At 41.2% G+C, this 26,001-nt stretch overlaps 1 protein-coding gene across 1 annotated transcript; it reads right to left on the minus strand.

Moving 5' to 3' along the window:
- Positions 1 to 3,813: 3,813 nt before the first annotated feature.
- Positions 3,814 to 24,860, minus strand: UGDH (UDP-glucose 6-dehydrogenase). Its single transcript, XM_030563923.1, has 12 exons — positions 24,535 to 24,860; positions 21,848 to 22,016; positions 19,193 to 19,294; positions 17,415 to 17,615; positions 17,125 to 17,322; positions 16,556 to 16,703; positions 14,514 to 14,608; positions 10,800 to 10,930; positions 9,836 to 9,969; positions 8,564 to 8,655; positions 8,365 to 8,475; positions 3,814 to 5,057 (listed from the first exon to the last, which is right to left on the minus strand). Exons 2-12 carry the CDS (start codon positions 22,007 to 22,009, stop codon positions 4,947 to 4,949), a joined length of 1,485 nt encoding a protein of 494 aa, XP_030419783.1. The 5' UTR covers positions 22,010 to 22,016; positions 24,535 to 24,860; the 3' UTR covers positions 3,814 to 4,946.
- Positions 24,861 to 26,001: the final 1,141 nt, after the last annotated feature.

Below are 26,001 nucleotides of genomic sequence, written 5' to 3' on the forward strand. Positions count from 1 at the left end.
ATTTACCCAAATTGTGACTTCAACTATAAAATGCATGTAAAAGTTCATAAGATGTTACAATAACCTATAATAGCAAATGTTGAAGGGAAAAAGTACAAAAGGGAAAAAGAATAACTAAATTAATCTAAACAAAAAGGCCAGGTTGATATGATTCCCAAACTGTGCTGAAAATTATGCTTATTAAAAAACAGAAGACGTGGAGCCCAAAGTTAATGACTTAAAATTGATATTTTGGATATTAGGCCTAATTGTGGACAAAATAATGAGGGAATGGGCTATTCCATCCATTACTCCTTTTTGGGGTTCCTAAAAAAGATTTTTGTGGGAAAAAGTAGGAAATAACAGACTACTGGAGCAAGCTTTACCATCAGGGCTGCCATCACCACCACATCCTGGACCCCAGGGTTTGTCAGCCTGATCCCAAAAGATGTCCTGTACAGCAGGGGTGTAGCCACAGGTGGGCCTGAGTTGATTTATCATCCAGGCCCACCATCCCAGTCCCAGCTCTTGCTGCAGCACTTGCCTCACTCCACCTGCCTGGCCCCCCATCCAGGGAGCAGGGTTGGGGCACAGAGGCTTGCAAGCCCCCACTCCCCAACAGCAGTGCTTTGCAGGTGGAACGGGGCAAGCCCCTGACCCTGCTCCCCAGGGGGAATGCCAGGCTGAGCAGGGCAAACCCTGAGCACTGATGGTGTGTGTGTGTGCGTGTGTGTGTGTGCGTGCACATTTTTCCAGGGCCCCTGGCCAAAACATCTATCCCCCCCCTCGCCCTGGGGGTGGGGGGAGACAAGGTGGCCCTGATCATTCCTATTCTTACCCTCCTGTCATTGCCCACCCACCCTAAGTCGGGGCCCATTCAAGTGTCCCATCTTGGCTATGCCACGGCTGTACAGACTGGGCCAGAAAGAGAGAGGGGATCCAGATGATATTGCTACTCATACCAGCTCCAGCTGAGTCCCAACCACGACCTGAGATAAAAGGGGATTGGACAACAGCAGCAACTCCAGCCCCTCTCAATTAATTTCTTCTCTTTTCCCCAAAAGAACAGTTATTACCATTTTACTATTACTGTATCTAACAGACTGTCCAGTAAGGTTTTTTTTCCCCTTCTAAAAACTCTCCAGCTAAAGGGAACAAGGAATATTGTTAAAATGAAAGCCTTAACAGTTATAGCATATGAAAGGGTTTTTTTCCTTCTTTTCTGTATCTTTAATAAAAAAATTAATGGATTTTTAACAGTATTTCCCATGGTAGCAAGCAGGCTGAGATCTCTGTATACCAAACTCTGAACCTTTTGTAACATAGTTTCATGTTGTACAGTGACTTAATACCTTTGGTACTATTTTCCATCTAAATTCATATGACAGGCCCTCTATCACCACACTATTGGAGCACCCACAGATTAATTTTTTTCTCCTCACAAAACCACTGTAAAATGAGAGTACCTCACAGGTAGAGAATTCAGGCAGTAAGGCCCCAATCCTAAAGTTAAGCACATGTAAATATATTTGCAGAACAGGCAGTAACTTGCCAAGGGTCCAAGAAGTCCATGACAGAACTAGGAACTGACTCCTGGTCTCCTGAAGCCAACTCCAGTCCTTCCTCTAACGGGACCCTGATAGGATTATCAATAATTCAAAGTATAAGGATGATGAAGAGCAATTCCTAACATTCTGAAATAGAGACTACAGTAGACCTTGCTGACCTGCAGGCTTTATAGCTCATACACACACAAAAAGGGTCTCTCTCTCCAGCTCTAATATTTAAAACAAAATTCTACTTCTGTCAAAAAAAAAATTTAAAAAAAAATCTATTACTATAACAAAGATTACGGAAAGTAATATTTTAAAAAGTTTACTTTGTGCATCTGAAAGCACTGTCAGTAGAGGTGGTCAGAATGAGGGAAAATTCATGGAATTTTTCTAATTAAATTTCACTCTCAGCAACATTTTATTTATCCATTGAGTCACTTGAGCCCTGATCCTCAGAAGTAATTAGGTATCAAACTCCCATTGCAATCACTTGAAAATCCTGGCCTTAATTCTACAGTTTCTCCTGTCTGTGTGGGTCATTTGTATAGAAAAGTGGGGAGAGAAATAATTTTTAAAAAGGAAGTGTGAGTAGAAGATTCAAGCAGGAATGTATCAAACTACTTTTAAAACTTTTTTTTTTTGGTCTAAATTTCAAGTTGACACTGACTCTTTAATAGCAGATGCTGTGATTCTTTCTACTAGAGCGTCATTACAGAATGTACATTAGCCTATAAAGTAGAAATTAAAAATAAACCTACAGCTGGCAGAAACAATATAAAATGTAACTACTTCAACTCCAGCAGGAGGATCAGTGACTTAGAAATCAGTTTGAGTACTCAAAATAGAAATGTGTTCTAGATATTCTATAATAGGATGAAGTCAGTCATTAGTGCCCTTAATCCTGTACTCTTTCACAGCTGCATTTGCTGTACACCTTGTTCAGCAGCCCGGTTGCAGAATTAGTATCTCCCCCCAAAAGGGGCTTGTTGTTCACTTGCAACATTGCTGGATGTAGAACAGCTGGCACTGGACTCATTTTGACTGACCTCATAGGAAAACTTGAAATGATAACTATAGCTTGTCCCACAGAATGTTTTTGTCTTAGAGCTAGATCCACAAAGGAGTTTTAAAATATTACGCATGGCAACACTGAGACTTGTGCCCTGCCACCTACTGGAGTCCAGAGCTCCAGAATAGGCACCCACACTCCCTGTACATTTCGTACAATGCATGGGGAGAGTCACGTACCCAACGGTGGGATCCATAAAAGCCAGTGAGGAGCCACTCCAACTGAGCCAAGAAGAAATGCAAAGGAAACAGGTAGGCCCTAAACGCTCCCCCACGCCCCCTCTCAAAGGAACTAAGGCACCTCAATCCAGGCTGGAGGGGGGCAACCTCCTTCGGTTCAGGAGCTCAGAAGTGCCTTTTTTGGGGGGGTGGAGGGCACACATACAGGGAATGTCATTGGAACAGGGACTTGAGTCTCCACCTTGCAGGTGTGTGCCCTTACTGGTGGCCTATAGGCTTATTCATTCTTCTCCTGGCTCGATGTCTATTAACTATTTCACATCAAGTCGAAGATCTTAAACAGGGGGGATTAAGAGAGCCCCTACTGCACCCATAGTACCCCAAAGTCTAATGGTTAGGGCATTTACCTGAGAGGTTGGAGACCCTGGGTTTCCCACATCCTGGTTAAGTGCTTTAACCACTGGGCTAAAGGCTATAAAATTGGGGGGGGGGGGAGGAAGAAATCAATAGATGAGGCAATACCTATTTTGAGGATCCTGCTGGGGCTTAGGCATGAGTCTGGCATCTGGGTATCAGGATTTATGCAGCTGCATACATGGCCCATGGCCTACGGACTTTAGGCACCCCTACAGGATAAGGAGGCAGCTGAACAGGGGTTTTGAGGATCTACATTTTAGGGATTCAGGTGCCAAAGTCTTTCTGGTTCAGCTCTTACTGTAGATAATTAAGTATGTTTGTGTAAAGTTTCATGTGTTAAATGATCATCATAATCTTATTGCTATAAGCACCAATTGCTTACAGCAATAACATTATTCCATACTGCACCTTCAGAATATACACAGCCAAGTATTACATTCATAAGTGCCAAGAACTTTTCAACCCCATGAGCCCATGTTACGAAGGGTTTTGGGGCCTCCATGTCCTTCTAGCCATAAAGAAAATGAAGAGTTCATGGGCCTCCTGACAACAGCTCACAGTACCTGTTGGTCACAGCCCCCAAGCCGAGAACCCACAAAACAGATGGAATGCAGACTTTATTACTAAAACGTATTTAATAGCACAGACCTGTTAGGATAATGAAAAGTAGAAATTAAAGCAGAAAAAATATCAAAACAAACAAGACTTATTCCTGGTAATCAGAGTGAGGTAGCAAGCTGACTACTTTATGAAGAGTCATGGGTAAATTCTTGCAGATTCAGTGGGAAGAACATCTGTTCCAGCTCATATATGGTAGCAGGAAGGGGAGAAAAGGGCTACTGAGTATTCATCATCTTGGACGGAAACATTTATTTTACTCAGTGCTTTATTTTACTCAGTGCTGAGCAAGAGGAAAAAGCAGGAGAGCCAAATGCTTCTCTCTCTTTAAGACACTAGGGTGGCAACACTGAAACAGAGGAGAAATTTGGCCCCAAAAGTCTAATTAAATCCATCATTTACAACTGACAACAGATGCTATATGGTATGTATAACAGAGCCAAGACCAAGGAATCATTAAGGACATAGCTGGTAGGTCAGGCTGTTGTTGCAAACCCACTGCAGAACTATCACCGAATTAATGGCAGACATGAATCTAGCTCCCTGACACATTACTAAACATTTATATTGCATCAGTGCCCAGAGGTCCCAATCAGGATTGGGGCCTTACTGTTAAAACCAGATCAATATTCTATGTAACAGCTCAATCCAACTCTGTTTAAAGTCAATTAGAAACTTTCCACTGATTTTCACATGAGTTAGACCAGGCATCTAAGACAACAAAATTACCCCAGAGTCAAATTAAAATCTTCAGCAACGCCAATGACATTACTGAGCACCACATATTCCTGGATCAAAACAAGAACAATTCTGTTAATTACTTTTGGCCTTTTTGTTGTTTATAAAATTTAAAGTGCAGCTTGTGAATATTTCTGAAAGCAAAAGTTTGCAGTCTGAAGTAAATGTTGATAAAAAAATTTGATTACTAAAACCAGTCAGGCCTGTACAATCTTCAATAACTGAAAAAAAAAAATACAATATTTCAAAAATAGATTAGAAAATTTGGGTTAACATGTAGCAGGTACACTGCTACCATTTCTAATGTAAAATTGATTTACAATTTAAGAACAATATCTTCTTTAAAAAAACATTCACACTGGTCCATTGTGATACTTCAGTACCTAGGAAAACTTATACTCTGGGTTTTTTGACCGGGGGGTCCTGCAGGCTGAACTTTGGAATTTCACATGAAGGAGCAAAAGGAATTCTTTTTGCTGACACTTTCTTCCCAATTGTTTCAATCTGGAAGAGGAAAGAAAATTTATATACTATGGTAAAGCTTGTGCAAAAAGAACCTTGTCAGCCTGTTAGGAATCTATGAACCAGTAAACCTGCGTGCTTTGCCTAAACTTGTTATAAACATTCAGTGAATAAAAGCCATATTAAGTGGTTGTATTTCTAATCCAAAAAAGAAGTTTGTCTACTAAAAGTGATCTCTCACTTTCCACATGCAAAACAAGCCCTTTGAGAATTGTTACAAGAGACCCCTCAATCCTGGAAATATGTAGGTATGTGCTTAATGCTAGGCAAGCGAATGTTCATTGACTTCAATGGGACTGCCTCCGGGAGGACATGAAGTAGTTGATTAAGAGTTTCTAAAATGTATTTCAAACTAGGGCTGTCAATTAATCGCAGTTAACTCACTTGATTAACTCAAAAAAATTAGTTGTGATTAATCACACTGTTAAACAATAGAATACCAGTGGAAATTTATTACATATGTTTGTATGTTTTTCTACATTTTCAAATATATTGATTTTTATTGCAACACAGAATACAAAGTGTACAGTGCTCACTATATATTACTACAAATATTTGCGCTGTAAAAATGATGAGAAACAGTATCTTTCAATTACTCATACAAGTACTGTAGTGCAATCTCTTGTTCATGAAAGTGCAACTTACAAATACAGATTTTTTTTCGTTACATAACTGCTCTCAAAAACAAAACAATGCAAAACTTTAGAGCCTACAAGTCCACTCAGTCCTACTTCTTGTTCAGCCAAATCGAAGACAAACAAGTTTGTATACATTTACAGGAGATGCTGCTGCCTGCCTCTTATTTAGAATGTCACCTGAAAGTGAGAACAGGGATTGGCATGGCACTTTTGTAGCCAGCATTGCAAAGTTTTATGTGCCAGATATGCTAAACATTTGCATGTCCCTTCATGCTTCGGCCACCATTTCAGAGGATATGCTTCCATGCTGATGATGCTCATTAAAAAATGTGTTAATTAAATTTCTGACTGAACTCCTTGGGTGAGAACTGTATGTCTTCTGCTTTGTTTTACCCACATTCTGCCATATATTTCATGCTATAGTAGTCTCGGATGATGACCCAGCACATACTTATTTTAAGAACACTTTCACCGCAGATTTGACAAAAAATGCAAAGGTTACCAATGTGAGATTTCTAAAAATAGACACAGCATTCAGCCCAAGGTTTAAGAATCAGAAGTGCCTTCCGAAAACTGAGAGGGATGAGGTGTGGAGCATGCATTCAGAAGTTTTAAAAGAACACCACTCAGATACGGAACCTACAGAACCTGAACCACCAAAAAAGAAAAAAAAACTTTCTGCTAGTGGCATCTGACTCTGATGATGAAAATGAACATGCGTCGGTCTGCTCTGCTTTGGCTCGTTATTGAGCAGAACCCATCATCAGCATGGACACATGTCCTTTGGAATGGTGATTGAAGATAAGGGACATATGATTCTTTAGCATATCTGGCATGTAGCCAGCGTCGCAAGATATTTACAACAGCACCATGCAAATGCCTGTTCTCACTTTCAGGTGACATTGTAAACAAGAAGCGGGCAGCATTATCTCCTGCAAATTGTAACCAAGGATGTTTGTCTGAGCGATTGGCTGAAGTAGGACTGAGTGGACTTGTAGGTGCTAAAGTTTTACATTGTTTTGTTTTTCAATGCAGTTATTTGTTGTACACAATTCTACATTTGTAAGTTCAACTTTCATGATAAAGAGATTGCACTACAGTGCTTGTATGAAGTGAATTGAAAAATACTATTTTTTGTTTTTACAATATAAATATTTGTAATAAAAATAAAGTGAGCACTGTACATTCTGTTTTCTAATTGAAATCAATATATTAAAAAATGTAGAAAACATCCAAAAATATTCCCTTATTGTGTAACAATGCTATTAATCACCATTTTTTTTAATCGCTTGATAGACCTATTGTAAACACATGAATAATGGTGCTTGGCTTTAAAAAAAAAAAAAAAACCAAACAAAAAACCCCACACCAAACAATGCAACTCTGCAAGGCTAAGAGTTTCCAACTTGTTTTAACTAGCCAAACAAACTCATCAAGAAACTTGTGTATACAAAAAGAAGGCATCGTCATTTCCATATAAGAGGCAAATCAGATAACCACTTACACCCATTTAATTCCATATACTTCAGCATAAATGTTCCCAATCTACACTGGTGTAAGAGGAGAATTAGGCCCAAATAATTCTGCTCAAGAGTGGACTAGATTAGAGACCCAACCATTGAATAATTAGAGGTGTATCTTCCCCTCTTGAACAAGAACTCATCTACAGCTGGGCACACAGAAACAATAGCTGATTCTCCAAGCTACGTGATAAAGTGGACCAAATAGCAATGTGCTAGATAAAGACCTCAATGATGGATAATTTTACACTTCAGCATTTACTAAAGGAAACATTCCACTATAAAACGCTTGTCTAATTTGGTTTCTGTGTTTTATTCAGAATTTAACTGAGCCTTGAAGTGATGAAATACTTGTGTCAGGAGCTCATTCACTCAGATTTTAATAAAAAGAAAAGGAGTACTTGTAGTACCTTGCAGACTAACAAATTTATTTTAGCATAAGCTTATCTTCCTACTGTATATTCCATTGCATGCATCTGATGAAGTGAGTTTTAGCCCACGAAAGCTTATATTCAAATAAATTTGTTAGTCTCCAAGGTGCCACAAGTACTCTTCATTCTTTTTGCTGATATAGACTAACACAGCTACCACTCTGAAATTTGTCAATTTTGATATTCATCATTCTAACGTTGCCAGAATATCAGCTATGGTCATGTCTGCACTAGGTGCCTTGCAGCGCTATAGCTGTACAGCTGTATCACTGTAAGGTCTCCTGTGTGGTAATTAAACCATGCCCTATAAGCGGTGGGAACCATAATGCCAGGAAAGCATCTCCCACTGTCTGCATTATCACATTTGTCTGTGAAACTTGCGTTGGTCGGTGGTGGTGGTGGTTGCCTGGAGGGTGTTTTTTCCACACCAGACTGACAAAAGTTTGGCTGACAAAAGTTCTAGTGTAGACAAAGCCTATGTATATCTAGTAAAACTAATTTTTCTTTGTTACTGAATGTTGATGAAACAGCCTGATGTGGCTTGGGTTTTAAAGCAATATCAGTTTACAACCAGAGCTGTATTGTAGGAAAAGTGCTATCAGTGATGGCCTTAATAAAAAGGCCTTTACAGGTTAACTCTCATACTAGATTCTTCTTCTGATTCAACCATACTTCTCCAAAAGGAAAAACAGCTAGTTACCTGGAAGCCTATGACTTGCAGCTCATTATGAAGATCATCAAGAACTCTCCTACCATCAAAGATGAAAGCTGGTTTCAGCATTTTTTTGTGAATGCGCTCATAATCCAGTTCCTGTAAAATGACCCACAGAATTTGCATAAAAAAGTGTCAGAATTCCTCTAAAAAACCTTTAAAAAACAGGGAAAAAAAAATTTACCACCTTAAACATGTCCCACTCGGTGCAGATAACCAGAGCATGAGCGCCATCACAGGCTTCATATGGATCTTTACTAATAGTGACCAGACGAGACACTGCAACAAAAAGGAAAAATGAAGCTTTATACTTCTCCATTTCCTGACAGCATTCTGATGTGTACTCCCTGATAGGACAATTTCCCTGCTAGCCCTACTCAAACACAAACTTTTAATGTCAACAACACCCGAAGATTTTTCCCTTATCTAAAGGTCCTAGGGCCACTGAAGGCTACAGCAGCAGTGGGTATTCAATATCTCTATAAGGTCAGGGCACTTACTTGAATGCCTAGATTAGGCACTTAAGTTTTAAAGTTTTATTGCAGATTCACTAAGGAATTAGTGGCAATTGTCCAATACTTAGATCCAGACATGGATAGAGCTCATTGTAAAATAATCAATATTGAGTAGTGATAATAGCAGCACAGTGGTTTTCAAACACTCCCCATGCACATTTACTATTTAATACTGCATACACACTACATGGCTTCTGTTAGTTGAGCTCACTGCACATACCAGGGGCTCCATGCATTCCTTCATAAGCTCCCTGTGTATCATCCCCCTCTTTCTTCATGTCAGGGTCTCTAGGTGCCCCTCATTTCCTCTTGTCCCCAATACTAGGGTCTCTGTGTGCCTCCACTCCTCTCTGTTTTCTGTTAGGGCATTCTAGAATTATGGCATTATAGACTTAGACCAAGTCTACACTAGGAGCATTTTGTTGGTATAGCTATACCAGTATAATATAGTAGCAAAGTGCTCCTAGTCTGGATGCGATTTACTACAACTCCCAAGAGCCCATGGAATTAGCTTCCAGAAAATTATAAGGAGTTCTTTTCTGGACTAGCCAGGCAGAAGACTGAACAGGTACCATGTAGGAACCTGGAAGGGGAGAAGGAGCTGGTCAAATGACACCAGTCTCCTTCCTCCCTCCCTTCTCTCTCCCACCTTATTGTTGAATTGAAGGAGACACTCTTTACACAGCTTTAAAATTAATGTGTCAAAGGGGACAGACTTGCACAGAAGTAACTTTCACAAATGCAAGCATTTTAGAAGCCATGAAGAATTAAGTTAAAAAAACAACTTTACAATGAACCTTTTTAACTGAGGCAAAACCCTGATTTAATAATTAACTGAGCAACCATCTTTGCCATGCTGAAAGCAATTTCAAGAGCACTGGATGGATTCTGCCTGGTGACACACAGCAGAAGGATAGAATTTATGAGAAGCAAAATTCCCTCACCTTGGTCATCTTCTGAGACACCTGGGTGTGAGAGATCCAGGATGATCTGTTCCCTGGGTACTTTAGGGTCATATATATGGAGTTTTGCTCCTTCATCCATTAAATATTTGCTGATGTAAATACTGGAAGACTCTCTAAGAAAATAAGTCAGCCAGTTAATGGAAGTCTTCAGACAAATATTTAGATTTATTTAGAACAACACAAACAAATACTCAGAAATGAGCAGTGCCAAAGCTTTCAAACTGAAATTACTGAATGTAATTCCAATGATAACACATGGCCCCAGGAAAGTAAATCAGTAAAAACATGAAAATAGAAGAGAATAGCTTAAAGGATTTAAAACAAAATTTTAGTCCCAGACACAAAAGAAGAAAGCCCTCATTTACAGTGTTTAAAGAAATATTTTTAAATCTATTACTATAATCTGGTTCAGTCACAATTTAATGTATAATTTGGCCAAGTAGTCTGAATGGGGCCAAAAACCACACTCAGTGGGGTGTAACAGGGTGATAGATTCCCTGCCTGTGAATACAGAACTCTAGAGTCTGAGTTTAGGGTGACTCAGCAGAAAACTCCAGCATTATGGTTTTGAGTAATTACAAGTAGGACTCCATGTCTGTCATGGATTCTGTGACTTTCCACAACCTCCATGACTTCTGCAGGGGCCAGCGTGGTTGACCCCAGAGCCGCCCAACCAGCTGGCTCTGCGGCCAGCAACTGAAGTAGTCGTTGGCCAGAGCAGCTGTGAGCTGCAGCCCTGGGCAGCAGTCGTCACTGGCCCGCTCCCTCCCCACCACGTTTCAGTCAAAACAAATTCTGGGGCATCTATTTGATCCTCTTCCCTATCTACACAGTTGAAATGGTGGTAAACAGTTCTTTTAGCTGTTCATATTCAGCACAAGATTAGAGAAGTCATTCTGGCATGCCTTATGACAGCATGAATTAGTTTCATGCATTTTGTCACCTTGTATCTCCTGTATCCTTTTTGAATGCAAATCCTAGAATAGCAATCTTCTTGTCAGTGACCGTGTTAAACAAGCTGTCAATAATACGGGAAGCAAATCTCCTTCTCTGGTAATCATTCATGTCTATCACCTGAAATTATGCAGAATATGGTGGTATGAATGGGGTTACACTTGACCAAAGAAATGCAGCGTTAATAGTTACTGGGGAAAAGAGTGCCACTGCTAAGCCTCTGCTCCTGATAAAAGCACTCAGTTAAAACTGAACTAGGCAGATGTACATGTTTTAAATATTAACATGGTTGCAATTTCTATTTTTAATAGGTAAAATTTGAGTAACTGAAGGACTGATCCAACTTTTTTTAATCACAGTAAAAGAAAAAGCAGTCTTGATCCTGATCTCATTGAAGTCAGTGGATGTCTTCAATTGATTTAACATTCAGAAACTACCAAGAACCAGATTCTGCTGTCCTCATTAGTAAAATTTCCAGTGAACATTTGCTTAAGAAAGGATCTTGGAAAATTTTGTCCTAACTTTAGGTGTTGTTCCATTGTGTGGAAGCTTTCCCCAGATCTTAATGGTTGATTTCATTTTTAAAATCCATTTTACTTTTTCTTTCTGTGCAATGTAGTTTAACCAACACCCTCTCCCCCTACCCCCCAAAACACACAGCTCACTATTTTAGGCCAAGACATGGAAAGCAACAACAACAGGAGCGAGCATTGTGGTAAATTTCAGGGAGAAAATGAGCTTAGAAAATAAGGGCATTATGCCAGCAGACTACAGCAAAAACTGCACTTTCCTCTAGGTTTGTGTATATATATTATGTAGTACATCTATTTTACACAACAGGCAGGCAGTTTTAGTACCAGTTTAGTGCATACTGGAACATGTCAATGCAGAAAGACTGGCATAGATGTAAGTGGTAGTGATGCACTTTAATGATAAAAATACTTCTCTTTGAGAAAGGCTTTGAGGCAATATGTAGGTTACTCTCTACCTCCGTATTAGAGCTGCTGTTTTTTCCCCCTTCCCCCCAACATTTTAGCTCGACCCCTCATCTTTTTTGGACCTTTGCCTCCAATGGCCAAGTAAGAAAGCCAGGTTTTCCAGAGATTGTTTGGTCAAAGGCATACATACCTCAGATAACATAGGCAATAGCCTTCCCTGTGACTCTGAACATGAGCATATTCTCATTGCAACAAACAAAACTACACTTAGCAGTGATGTGAACAGTGGCACATGGACCACATCAGGTATAAGTTGCTATAAAAATGTATGTTAATGGTAAAATAATGTCACTTGCACTGGTTTGGTTTTCTATATATGGTGTGTAAATTACTCTTTGCCCCAGGGGAAGAAAAAAGGTGGCAGAAAAGCACTTAAGAGGAGGGTTTAAGATTAATGTTTTAGGCCCAATGGAAATTCAGTGCCTAAATACCTTCAAAGATCTTATCTGGGCCATATCGCTACAGACTTCACTGTATCCTCCAGAATCTAAAGCCCTGTCTACACACAAACTTGTATGGCTTATTTAAACCAATACAAACAACTATGTGGACACAAATTATATTAAGAGCAGTTTATTTTGGTGCAGCTTAAACCTGTCCCTAATTTAAGTTAAACCAAGATAAACCACACCTTTTATTCGTATAGCTGCATGCAACCCCACCAGCGGGCTTCCACTCACTATGGGCTTGTCTATACATGAAAGCTCCCACTGGAATACGTAATTGACCTTCCCGAGAGGCAGTAGTTAGGTCAATGGAAGACTTTTTCTGTTGACCCAATGCTGTCTACCCTAAGGGTTAGGTCAGCTTAATTACGCTCCTCCAGGCTGTGGATTTTTCACGCCCCCCGAGCAACATAGCTGGGTTGACCTACCTTTTTAGTGTAGACCAGGCCTACATCTGTTTCTAAAACAGATATATTTAAAAAAGTTTGTAGATCAGCCCTTAAACCAAAATAAGAGTGTCCACATGAAGGTTCATACCAGTTTCAAGTAACACCTTCAGTTTGCACCAATGCAACTCTAACATTCACCTGGGGCTTCAATTAACATTAAGTTGAGAAGAAAGGGACAAATTTACACTTATTATTTCAGCCTGTCTGGCTCTAAGATCAGGTTTCATTGTGGCAAGTCTGACAAAGAAGGAATAAAACCTTTTTTTAAAGTTTATATTCCTTCTTTTTCAGACTCACCACAATGAAACCTGATTGGCTCTAAGATCAAGACAAAACAAACAGGCTGAAACAACAAGTGTAAATTTCTCCCTTTCTTCTCAACTTAATGTTAATTGAAGCACCAGGTGAGCATTAACCACTTCATGACACAAAGTAAAACTATTTCCACATGTTTATTTCCCCTTCCCCCGCTCCTCACACCTTCTTGTCAACTGCTGGAAATGGCCATTTTGATTACCACTACAAACACTTTTTCCTTTCCTGCTGGTAATAGCTCACCTTAACTGATCACTCTCGTTATAGTGTGTATGGTAACACCCATTGTTTCATGTTCTCTGTGTGTGTATATTATATATCTTCCTACTGTATTTTCCACTGCATGCATCCGATGAAGTGGGTTTTTAGCCCACAAAAGCTTATGCTCAAATAAATTTGTTAGTCTCTAAGGTGCCACAAGTACTCTTGTTCTTTTTGCCGATACAGACAACACGGCTGCTACTCTGAAACCAACCATTTCATTGCTACTCCTCTTCTTAAAACCATCCAGCCAATGTGTACTCAGATAATGACTAGACAACGCCTTCTTTACCTGTGATGTTCTGTAGCAACCAGGCTACAACACACACATAAGATCACAGCACTAGTAGCTGAGCTAGAAACTGTTCTCTCACATGATAACACAATGCACTATCATGGATACCTGACAGCCGTTATTAGTCTTTTGCTTAATCAAGTAATTGGCTAGTGAGGGTCTTTACAATGTTATCAGGTGCAAAGTGTTGGAATCAGCCCATGGGTTTTCTATAAAAACTTTATGGTTATTTGAAAGTGTACTAAAACAAGTTGCTTTCATTAATGCTGGACTGAGACAAGGACGCTAGATTGTGGTTAAACAACAGGCATGGAGTCAGGAGACCAAGGTTCTGTTCCCAGCTCTATAACTTCCTGTGTTGTGCTGGACAAGTCATTTACCCTAAGCACAGAGGGGTTACAACTACACTGCAGTCAGAAGTGTGACTGCAGTTCCACTAGACATACCCACACTAGCTTTACTTGTGCCACCATGGCTAAAAACAGCAGTGTTTCTGCGGCAGTGCAGGCTGTACAAGCCCACCCAGAACGCTGGGTTACTCTAAGCCACCACATCAACACTTAGCCATGCTAGCACACTTAAAGCTAGCCTGGATGGGTCTGCCTGAAATCACACTTTGAATTTACACCCTCCATGTAATATAGGGTTACTAATGCCAACTCCGAAGGGGTGGGTGTTGAATCATCGTTTATTACATTTGTAAAGCATCCTAATAACCTCGGGTGGAAGGTGCTATGCAAAGTATTTATTAATAAATATTTATTATCTCTACAGTTAAAGGTATATTTTAATTTCAGTTCCAATCACACTGAAGGATAAATGATTATTTGCCACAGACAACGCTGAAAAGTTGCAAGCCAAAGAATTACTGGCTCATTACAGAGGTAACAGTGACGTGCCCTGCTTGAATAAGTTTTACGCTAGCGAATGGACTCATACCTGTTGCCAATAGCGAGCTACTTCAGGCAAGTTCAGAGCCTCACAAAGGTACACTAAATTCAGAACATCCTTCTGAAAACAGCTACCACCAAATCCTGAAGGAAAGGAAATGGTTACTCAAATGGTCTTCATCCATAAAAGATTAGTGTACTTAGCAATATTTTTTATCACTTTATGTCTGGCATACGCCAGGGAGTTGATGCAGGCCACTTTTTGATAGGCCTGGCCAGTTTCTCTACTCTGGCTGGTCAAGAGATGTAATTTGCCACATTTTTTGGCTGTGTGCATGTGTGGCTGTGTGTGCGCTGATCTTGAAACTAGAAGCCACACATCACAACTGGGAGCACACTGTGGCCTGCACCTGGATCCTGCTCTGCATGCATAGCATGCCCCCCATCTACCAGCTGCCGAAACCACAGAGGCTCCTCCCAACACCAGGGACCATCTGGGATGTGGGACAGTCCCATCAGGGCTGGCTCTACAGTTTTCGCCACCCTAAGCAGTGCACTGAATTGCCGCCACAGACGGCAGGGGCAGTCTGTGAGCCTTTAGGGCAGCAGGCGCATTTCCACAGTGGCGGCAAGCGCGTTTCCGCAGTGGCGGCGATTCGGCAGCAGCTTCTATGTTTAGCTGAAGCTGCCGCAGACTGCTAAATATAGGAGCTGCTGCTGAATTGCCGTCACTGCGGAAACGCACGTGGTGCCCTAAGGGCACACGGACTCCACCCGCTGTCCACGGCGGCAATTCAGCGCGCTGCTTGGGGGCAAAACAACAGGGACTGCCGCCCCTTACAGATTGCTGCCCCAAGCACCAGCTTGGAATGCTGGTGCTTGGAGCTGGCCCTGAGTCCCATCACCTGGTGAGGCTCACTAGTAGGGAGAGATTGGTAAAAAGGGGCTCCCTCCAGGGCTGAGGCTCCTAGGAGGAGATGGGTATAGGAGCTCAAAAGGCCAAGGGTGGAAGTCAGGTGGGGGAGAAGAGTAAATCTATGCCCCTCCACAACACAGACACTTTAAAATGGCACTCCTCAAGTTTGGCAGTTATTGACCAAAATATCAATAATAGTTTTCCAGGTATGGGCTGCCAGTCTTTTTAACTAAACTCCTAAGATTCTTCCAAATCCTGTTCCTCAATCCTACCTATTTTGGCAGCTAACAGGACCTAAAATCCTGTTAGTTTTGCCACTGACCTCAAGAAACCTGCTGCTTCCCCTAAGGACCACTACCCAGAGATTAGATTTAAACTAGTTTTAAAAAGGGTTCTGGATTCTCACTCACTATCATGGTCAGGAGCCAAAGAAGAACAAAAAGCTAATGAGGGGTGAAGATAATGAGTGGCAGGATTCAGAACTCTCAGATTCCCCTCTACCAAGCCAGAGAGGTAGTAGGTATCTGAAAAATGGACAAATTTGGATAATATAGATTTTGCTACTTGCCATTCTTCTATTATAAACATTTGTAGTTAAGACATTTGGTAAAGTACTTTTAAAAATTAAATACTTTTAGTATTGAGATTGTAGCCATGTGAATAGGGTTGCATCTTTTCCCACTGACCCAGCTAATGGAAGTGCTCCACGAAGTTTTTGTCCCCCAGGCAGAGCCTCAGGATATCTGGCCAGTCAGACTGCAACTGTAGAATTTGCATACTGATAGCTTTCCATATCAGATCTCAGTCTGCAATACCAAAGTCTGGATAACTGATTTCACTCTTCTGACTACAGTGTGGACAGACTATGTAGTGACTAGAAAGCTACCACCAACCAGCCAGTAGGGAATGCTCTAGAAGGATGAAATTGAAACCTCTCTTCCCTCATGGATGCTCAGTGTCCTAGCTAGTGCAGGCCAACCAGAAGTGTGAGACTCTTTCATTAAAGAATTAAAACAAACAAACAAACAGCACGACAGTAGGTCTTTTGTAAGCTGTTGTGCATTGAACAGTCACTTCAGAATACCATTATTTTTAATGTTCCCAGTTGAGCTATTGTGCTGGATAGAGACAGTTCTCCTACCAAGTCTAAAAAGAGAAAAAGATTCTTCGTTTACCAACACTGGCCTTCAGAAACTTATTTCCTATTCTTTGATCCATTCCAATGGCTCTTGCTACCTCTTCAACATCAGCTCCTGTAGCTTCACACAGAGCACTGATTGAGTTAATGCTGCTGATTCTCTGGGCAAGGAAAGCATTAGCTGCCTGTAAATAAAAACACAAAACACCACAGAGGTGGTTTTCCCTTCCGTAAATAAGATGTCTGTAAGCCAATGAAGAGGTGTGGTTTGGGGTTTTTTTTTGGTTTGGTACAGATAAAAAGAGGGGGATTACTTCAATGTGTACACAGATTTGTTTCTTTTTGTTGATGTTACCATTTTCTGCTGTTTCCAATGGGTCTGATTTCATTCCCAAAATATAATTGATTTTGGATAAGGTCTTTTCTGATACAGAAAAGCCTATTAGTAAGTTGTGAACAAACAATTTTGATACGCAATACTGGAATCTCTTATAAGCATTCAGATAACTGGTTGCTATGGCTTTTGGAGGATTATTCTTAGTAATATCAGTGCTGATATTTTGTATTTAATTTGTTGACTGCCATAGCACCATAACTGATACGAACCAGTTTGGAGAGCTCAGATGACCAAGTATTGGTTGTGAGGATTTTTTCTTTGGGAACCCAGTGCTCATACACAGCACATAGAGCATGGACTGCCTTCTGTCCCTCTGGAGTCTCATCTCCACCAATCAGCACTCTGTCTGGGTTCTTTAGGTCTTTGATAGCTGTTCCTTCTGCTAGGAATTCTGGGTTAGACAACACCTGCAAACAGACAGGAAAATAAAATTTGAAGTAAAACAAGGAATGGGGGGTGGGCTGGGGGATGACTTAGTCCGTAACTTCTAGATATTTACCTGCAAATTTAAATTAGGTTTTGTATTGGCATCAAATATCCGACGAATACTCTCTGCTGCACGAACTGGGACTGTGCTTTTCTCGGTGACAATCTTATAACCATTCGAATTCTGTACAATCCGCCTAGCACATGCTTCAATGTACTTCAGATCAGCTGCCCGGCCTTTTCCCATCCCATAGGTCTTTGTTGGTGTGTTAACCTAGTTACAAATTCACGGGAAGGAAAAAGTTATTACAATCTTTACAAAATTTTCACAAGTCTGAAGATACAGGAACTCCTGCATACATGAGATTACACTCCAAGGACAGGAAAGCTTAGGTTCTACTGATTCAGCCAGTAACTGGCTGCCAGATCAATGAACAGCTAGCAGAGGTATCAATTACTCATTCTAAATTGTAAAACAATATCACTAAACTATGTTCATCGTCAAATAGGATTTACACAAGGGGCATTATTCATAGCATCTCTGCAGGCTTCAGCAGAGTCTAATCTTCATTCAAAATTGCTTCCCCATACTCACAAAGAGCTATTTCTAGTCTTCTCCCCAACTCAAGCTACTATACGTGCAAAGATTCAATTCCCCCTTATTTCCCTCTACTCTGAGGGATTCCTCTGATTCTAGTTTTTGGGATAGCCTCCCTACTATTATCTAACTGGAAAAGCTAAGTGCAGACCAGCCACAGATCTCCTGAAAATTGCTGTACTTGAGGAGGGTGGAGGGAAGTGTCAACGTAGGGGAATATTTCACTTAACTGAACATAGAGGGTCCTTCTCGTTACAAACTGAAGGCAAGAATATTTAAATTAAAACACAACATAGCACGTTTTACCAGCCAGGGACAGGAACTCAGCTGGCAATCTACAGGCTGAATTAATGGCTGTCATCCAATAACTGGTTCAGTGATTTCATAGCATTAATATTAGACTTTACTGATTCATGCAGAAGATTCTCCCAGGGGACAGAGGAGAGCTCATTAATAAGAGCTCTTCTCAATATCACAGCTTTCAGTAAAGTACCTGAAGAATAGAACAATAACTTGTCTGCAGCCCCAGAGCTGTAGTTCTGTTAGATATGGAACTAGATACATGACTGTTGACACTGCAAAATGCCACAAATGTGTGTTTAATAGGACCTGTTTCCCAATGTTTCAAGAGAGTGGAAATATTAAAAACTATAGGAGACTATCTAAAAACAAAACGTTGCAGTCTTCTCCTCTCCACTAATTAACTGAATTTTAAAAAGTACTGAAAAAAAATAAAAAACAAATTAAAAACCCCTCTTTATATCCAGATAAGTATTATAAATTTTCATCACCAATCCTGCAATGAAACCTGCTACTGGACTCTTATTTCTGCACGAGTCCCATCAACTTCAGTGGAATGCTACAAATAGAAGTCCACACTAGTTACAAAACTGTGGGCTTATTTTGTATTCTCTTCAGAAAATACTCAGCTATGTAAAGTAACAAGCTTATTATTTGTATATAGAAAGTCCAAAAGTTTGTTGGGAGCTTTACAGATAGAGAGAGATAAATCTTCTTCCTTCGCTATTATTTAAGAGTTTTATCATCCTCTCTGCAATCTAAGCATACCTGCATGGTAAAACCCGCCCAGTGCAGCAGAAGTCTGTTATGCTTCCTGAAACTACATCACCTCTTCAAACAAAATAAAGGACTTGTAAAAAAAAAATTGAACCCTCTCCTCCTCCTCCCCCCCGCACATTTGAGTGCAGAAATGTAATGATAGTAAATATTAAAGTGCAAAAGAAACTACTTACAGAAATAAATACCAAATCAGCCTCTCTAATGGCATCGTCAATACTGGTGGAAAAGAAGAGATTCTTTCCTCGGCAGGACTCTACCACTTCTTTTAGCCCTGGCTAGAGAGAGACAGGCAAGTATTTAACAGTCAAAATTTGGTTAAAACAGGTAACAGGATATTCAAACAGGCAGCACACAACTTTAAGTACAGCAAAGGTTCTGTTTTCAATTTTTTTAATTTTATCTTTATTAAAAGTCATTTCAAATCTGTTAGAAAATAAAACTTGTGTGGATTCAGAGGATCATACTGAGTACAAACTAATTATGGCCCTCTCTTTCACAGAAACATAGCATTGGGATGTTTCCCCAACGCCTCCCCACACTTGCAAGGGGCCTCTGGTTATTCATATACCTGGACAAACTCCATGTATTAGGACTTCATACAAAAATGTTTGAATTATTCGACAAACTAAAGCCACTACTCTAAATTAAGTAGTAAAGAATTGTGAATTTAACCCAAATCCTACTTATAAAAGTACTATCAAAAGAATGACACAAGATTCTTTTTCAATAACTATATCAAGGTAAAGGTTCAGTTTGGTGGAAGGGAGGGAAACTGCACCTTACCTAGACGAAGACATTTTTTGCTGTCTCACTGTTTACTAGACATTTGACCTAACAGAAATAAAAAATTAACTCAAGTAGAAAACCATTACCGCAGAACCTGAGCCATTTCAAACAAACACCAGAACCCAGTTATGAATAAGATTAACATTCCAGCTGTGATTTTTGCTGGGATTCAGGTACAAAGACTGCTCATGTAGAAACCAAAGGATTAGCTTGTATCTTCCTATATGGTAGTTGAAGGAGGTGGAGCACAAAGTGCCAGGGGGTCAACAATTGCAAATGTCTGAACTCATTCTTAGAAGTTTTGGGGTATTCTTTGTAAGCAATAGATATCCTGCTGGGAAACAGATGTGCTTCTGGTATGAAGAGATGTTTTGGGGGGTTTTTAAATAAAAACACAGCATTTGCTCATCCATGTTAAGATCTGTACTCAATTCTTATTCACTAATCCGAATGCTACACGTTTTACCATTAGTTAAATTTTAACCAAGCTCTGGAAACAAGAGGCAAAGGCTATGGTTTTGATTTTTTTAAACAAAGGTCAACAAAGCAACTTTGTCCTATATTTTATATTACAGCAGGGTAAAATCAGAGGTAATATCAGAAGACAAGCTTATCTCTTATTATGGCCAAAAGAACAATGTAAGGCAGCCTTGCAAAATTCTACTTTCCTTGCTTTTGAGGGTTGAGCAAAAACATTAGCTTTTTCCATTACAAAGTGTGAGCAAGTATATCTTGAGCCCTGGGTCAGTACATTCTCATGTCAATTTTGTTATTTATAACAACACAGGGAAGTGGTGGGTGGCGAGAGCTTCTTTTTAACGAGCAAAAACTGTAAAGTATCAAGTGCTAAAAATGGTAATTTGTATATAAAACAATTGAAATCTTTTTGCCGTGTAAAAAGCAATGATAATCAACAGATATCTGACACTGAAATTAACGTATGTGCTTACTGAAAAATGATTTTAGAACTAAAAATAACAAAAAGGATGTGAAGTGTTACTGGTTAGGAACTGAAAAGCTCTTGGCACCCCTGGTGATCATCAGGGTATCATTCAGGTTTAAAAAAAGCTGACTTCTTATAGGAAGGACGAAAGCTATAGCAAAAATCCTAACTTTAAGAAACACCAGATTCCAGTGAACAACTAGCATAGGACCAGATTTTGCTACCCTAATGCCAGTCAAAAATCAGCAAGACTGCTTGTGTAGTGAGGTACTACTCACTTCAAGAGTGGCAGAATGAGCCGCACAATGGTTTCTCATTTTCCTGTATGTTGCCAAATCACTTGTATGGTAGGTGAAAGTTTGATTCACCATTTCACAGCCATTTGCAGTGGTTAAGGGAAAAAGTGGTGAATTCTTCACTGCCTCCTTAAATGTTGATGGCCTGTTTGCACAGGTGTGAATAGCACAGTTAGGCCCTGTCTCCAACAGCCAGGAAAATTGTTCTCTCCCTTCTAGGAGCTCAGCTGCATTACAGTTACAGGGTCAGGAGACATAACTGCAATATGGTTGGCTGTCCTCGAATTACAACTTGGCTACAATTTGTAATGTGGAAAGGACCTACTGCAGTGGTGCAAACCATCCCCCTGGGACACAGATTGCCATCCACATTACATATTGGAACTGTGCTGTAACAAAGGAAAAACTTTGTCATAACTGGGTCTGCTGACTCAGTTATAAGTGTGCAGTGTACACAGGCCCAAAAAGAACCATGATTTTGTATGATTTACTGGATACAGTAAACATTTTTTCCTGACCAGGATGCACAAGGCTTAAGTCAGTCATCTCTGAAACACACTCCAACATCTGACAGTACTAAGTTCGTGGAGGCCAGTGGTCATTTCAAACCCTTGTTTACCGCACATGCTTAAGGTGTAGTTGTTGAAGGAGAATTCTTTTTGAATGAGGCATGTAGTTTTGATGTTCCTAGAACAGCCATTAGGATCAAAGAGAGGCGGGGGGAGAGGTGAGGGAGACTGTATGAGCAGAGGCAAATACTGTATATTAAAAAGATAGAAATGCTATAATAAACACAAGTTTACCTCATAAATTGGAAGTGTATCAGAGTTCCAGGCATTGATTCTAGCTTCATTAACGTCAACAACTGTAACCTTAATTTTAGGGCACATATGTGCAATGACACTACATGTTGGCCCACCAACATAGCCTGCACCAATACAGCAGATTTTCTTAATTTCAAACATGGTTGCTCTAGTGGAGAAGGGGACAGAGAGGGAAGGGAGAGAGAGATAAAAAGAGAGGCAAGGTCATTGTACAGTAATTCAAACAGTAAAAGCCACTGATTGACTATGGTAGCGTAACAGGAGACTATCAGAAACATTTCCTTACATAATCAGTATAATCATAAAAAGAGTATCTCAATTGAGCATCCATTGAAATTAGCTAGTTAGTCTCTTGTATCCAGAAAGACTTAAATCCTACCTATACTAGCTAGGGAAATTCTGCTAGCATCTTTGAAATGAGACATATATAGATCATTAGAAAAATGCTAACATATTTTCTGTGGCGATCTTGAAACAGGATCTAAAAATATGACTAACATAAAGATCATTCCTGTTTAAATAGAAAAACTAGTATTGTATGATCTAAAGTGTAAATTGAGTCTACCCTCTAATAACAGATTTACTTCGCAGTCTAATTTTAATTTTAGTTAGTTTCAACAGTGATAAATCATGATAAACCACTCACTGCTAACCAAACAGTAATGATTCTCAAAATTCATCACCAGAGTTCTTATTCTGTCTGGAACTGAGCAACCCCTCACTGAAGTCTTTGGGACTAGAGAGTGCTCAGTGACTTCAATGACTGGACCATGGAAATGATAAATGCTTAAAAAATTTTGAAAGCTTATTACACCAAATACAGCTAATCAAATTAACCAGGCTGAACAGTGAAATAACTAAAGACTTAGTTGCATGCTATCAAAATTAATTTAGAAATAACATTGATATAGCTTATATTAATTTTGATGAGGAATTTCTCACACAATTAGCCACCTTTTCTTTCACAACTCATTAATTTATTCATTTTAGAAATTTCTAAAGTCTATCTATCACACCTTTCTTTGAACACAATGAATAATAGGCCCTGATCCTCCCCCATTTAAATGTGTAGGTGTTTTGCCACTGATTTTCATAGGAGCCAACGTTGAGCCCTTAAAACTACACAATTATACCGTACACAATTATACCGATCATGTTGTCTCAGTATTTTAGGATCACTGTAATCATGACATGATTCAGCTCTATTTCCCATTGTGCTCTACAATTCATAAATCTTACCGGAGGTAGCGATCAGTCATTGTCCAGGTCATCACATTACTTTCACTACAGCAGTAGAGATTGCCTCTCTCTTTCCTCCCACTCCCCAAAATATACTGACGTATTATTGTATATACAATAAATTGATTCTAGAGAGGCAAGAATTATTCATAAGATTACACTATTTCCTTTTTAACTAAATTTGGCTCACTGCTGACAAAAGATGCTTCTATCAGTCACTAATTATTTTAACAACTATTACATCACTTTTGGTAGTGTGCATTCTAGACAAGGGTACCCCACCCCTGCAAAAACGTGAAATGTTACAATCAAGGTGAACGCTAACCAGCATCCTTCTTAGCCATCTCAGGCTACGTCTACACTACAGGATAAATTCGAATTAGCTTAAACCGATTTTATAAAACATATTATAAAGTCGATTGCGTGCATCCACACTAGGACATTACTTCGGTGGTGTGCGTCCATGGTCCGAGGCTAGCGTCGATTTCTGGAGTGGTGCACTGTGGGTAGCTACTGTAAAATAATGAGGCCAATAACATCGATTTGCGTCCACACTAACCCTAATCCGATATAGTAATATCGATTTCAGCGTTACTCCTCTCGTTTTGTAGGAGTACAGAAATCAATGTAAAGACCCGTTTAAATGGATATAAAGAGCAGTGTAGTGTGGACGGGTGCAGCGTTAAATCAATTTAACGCTGTTAAAATCGGTTTAACAGCGTAGTGTAGACCAGGCCTCAGTAGAGAGATCACTGAATGGGCCTTAGCACTACACTTTCTTCTAGGACAGCATGGGGAAAGCTTGCAGAGAGTGCTACTGCTCATGCTGTATCCTGTGTATGTCATCCGTGAACAGAAAGAGGACTTCAGTCTTTAAGGTGAGCAAGGCTATGCTCTAGGTATGAAAACTTCAATAACAGAAGAGAAAATGTGGTTCTAGAAAAAAGATTTTAAAAGAGAAACAGATTTAGACTCCAAAGTCACCAGCCAGCAGGATACTAAAACTTCACATTTTTGTGAGCAGCCTTGTGGAGAACGGATATTGCGAAAGCTTTTAAAGAAATGCAACTGTCCTCGGAAAAGTTGGACAAAGCAAGACTCCGGCAGCGTCACAGACCTGGGTGGAGGTTCACTGTGTGCTTCTGATCCCTGGAAGCTAAAGGGCAGGAAAAGCACCACCAGCGGCACCGTAACCTCCACGGAAATCAGAGAGGGCCCCTCTAATCCCTGCTCCCCGCGGCGGGCCGGGGCAAGGCAGGACGGGTCCCTGCCCAGCCCTTTGTCCTGCTGTTTGAGATGACCCAGGCGATAGGGGATCACCGCGCTCAGCACTTCAGGGGGCGAAGACAGACGATCTCGCGCGGGCTGGGGAGGAGGAAGAGGGAGGAAAATCCCGCCCCTACAAGGCAGGGGACGCGGATACATACAGCGCAGCCGGGGATCCCGACGCCCCGAGTCCCTCCGAGCGGGAGATGAAGGTGCAGCCGGAGCGAGGGCTGGTGGCGTGACGGGGAGCAGCGCCTGGCCAGGCGGCAGCCTGGCTCGAGGCGCTATTTAAAGAGTCTCTTCCCGGGGGAGGAGGCCGGGCTGAGCCGCACCCAGGCTGGGGCGGGCGGGAGCCTGGGGTCTCTCCCCCGCGTCCCGCCCACCCGCAGCCAGCGAATGCCGGCAGGACAGCTCAGCACGGGCTGAGGCGGTGGGCGAGGAGCGGCAGGACCCCCGGGCCCAGCTGGTGCAGGAGGTGACCTGCGCGCTCCCCCGGCGGCCTTGGGCCAGCAGCTCCGCCTCCCGCGCCGCAGCGGGGCCTGCCCCTCAGCTGCGTCCTCGGCGCCGCTTGCTGCTCAGACACGCAGGCCTCTGTGCTGGGCCCGCTCCCTGCCTCGCCAGCGCTCACAGGCGGCTGGAGTCAGCGGTGGCTGCGAGCGGATTTTAGTCCTGATGGTTTGAGCAGCTCCCAGGTAGCCACTCTCAGGGCCCAGGGAGGCCACTGCGGGGCGCCTTGAGGCGGCGGCATGTCTGGGCTGTCTGGGTCCGAAGAGCCGCGGTGGCCAAAAAGCCTTCCAATTGCTGCTTAAAACAGTGGCTCTCAATCAGGGTTACATGTACCCTTGGGGTGTAGGCTGAGGTCTTCAAGGGGGTACATCAACTCATCTAGATACTTGCCTAGTTTTACAACTGGCTACATAAAAAGACAGTGCACATTAAAATTTCATACAGTGACTTATTTATACTGCTCCATATACTATACACTGAAATGTAAGTACAGTATTGTTATTCCAATTGATTTAGAATTATATGGTAACAATTAGAAAGTAAGCAATTTTTCAGTAGGCATTTGCTGTAGCACTTGTGTTTTTAAGTCTGATTTTGTAAGCAAGTAGTTTGTAAGTGAAGTGAAACTTGGGGTACATAAAATAAATCAGATTCCTGAAAGGGGTACAGTAGTCTGAAAAAGTTGAGAGCCACTGGCTTAGAAGACTATGCCGCATCCCGTCAGCCCCAAACCTGGCTTCAGCATGTACACATGGTTGACCTCTAGGATGCAGTTCCCAAGGAAGGACTGTGTCCGTTTAGTAACACAGGTCACACTCTGCACTCAATCCCAGCTGAAAGAGGCCTGTTTGAGATATCTACCCCAGGAGCATAGGCGTGCACACAGGGTGTGCCAGATGTGCCCAGGCACACCCTAATGCAGGGATGGGCAAACTACGGCCAGGGTCCAGCTCCTCAGGGCTTTGGATATGGCCTGCAGGACTTGCCCGTTGTCCCGCAGGCCCCCACACCGCTCTCAGAAGCGGCGGGCTCCACATCCCTGGGGCCTGGGAAGGGTGGGGCAGAGGGCTCCATGCATTCCTTTAGGCACTGCTCCCTGCAGTTCCCATTGGCCAGATATG

The sequence above is a fragment of the Gopherus evgoodei genome, chromosome 5 (assembly GCF_007399415.2).
Source record: "Gopherus evgoodei ecotype Sinaloan lineage chromosome 5, rGopEvg1_v1.p, whole genome shotgun sequence".
Lineage (NCBI taxonomy): Eukaryota > Metazoa > Chordata > Testudines > Testudinidae > Gopherus > Gopherus evgoodei.

Excerpts from the sequence above, each read along its gene's own strand:
- UGDH (XM_030563923.1), bottom strand. The coding sequence starts at position 22,009 with ATGTTTGAAATTAAGAAAATCTGCTGTATTGGTGCAGGCTATGTTGGT. Across the intron at positions 10,931-14,513 it reads TAGCTCGCTATTGGCAACAG|GTGATAGACATGAATGATTA; the intron begins GTATGAGTCCAT and ends GCATAATTTCAG. Across the intron at positions 8,476-8,563 it reads CCGAGTGGGACATGTTTAAG|GAACTGGATTATGAGCGCAT; the intron begins GTGGTAAATTTT and ends GTCATTTTACAG.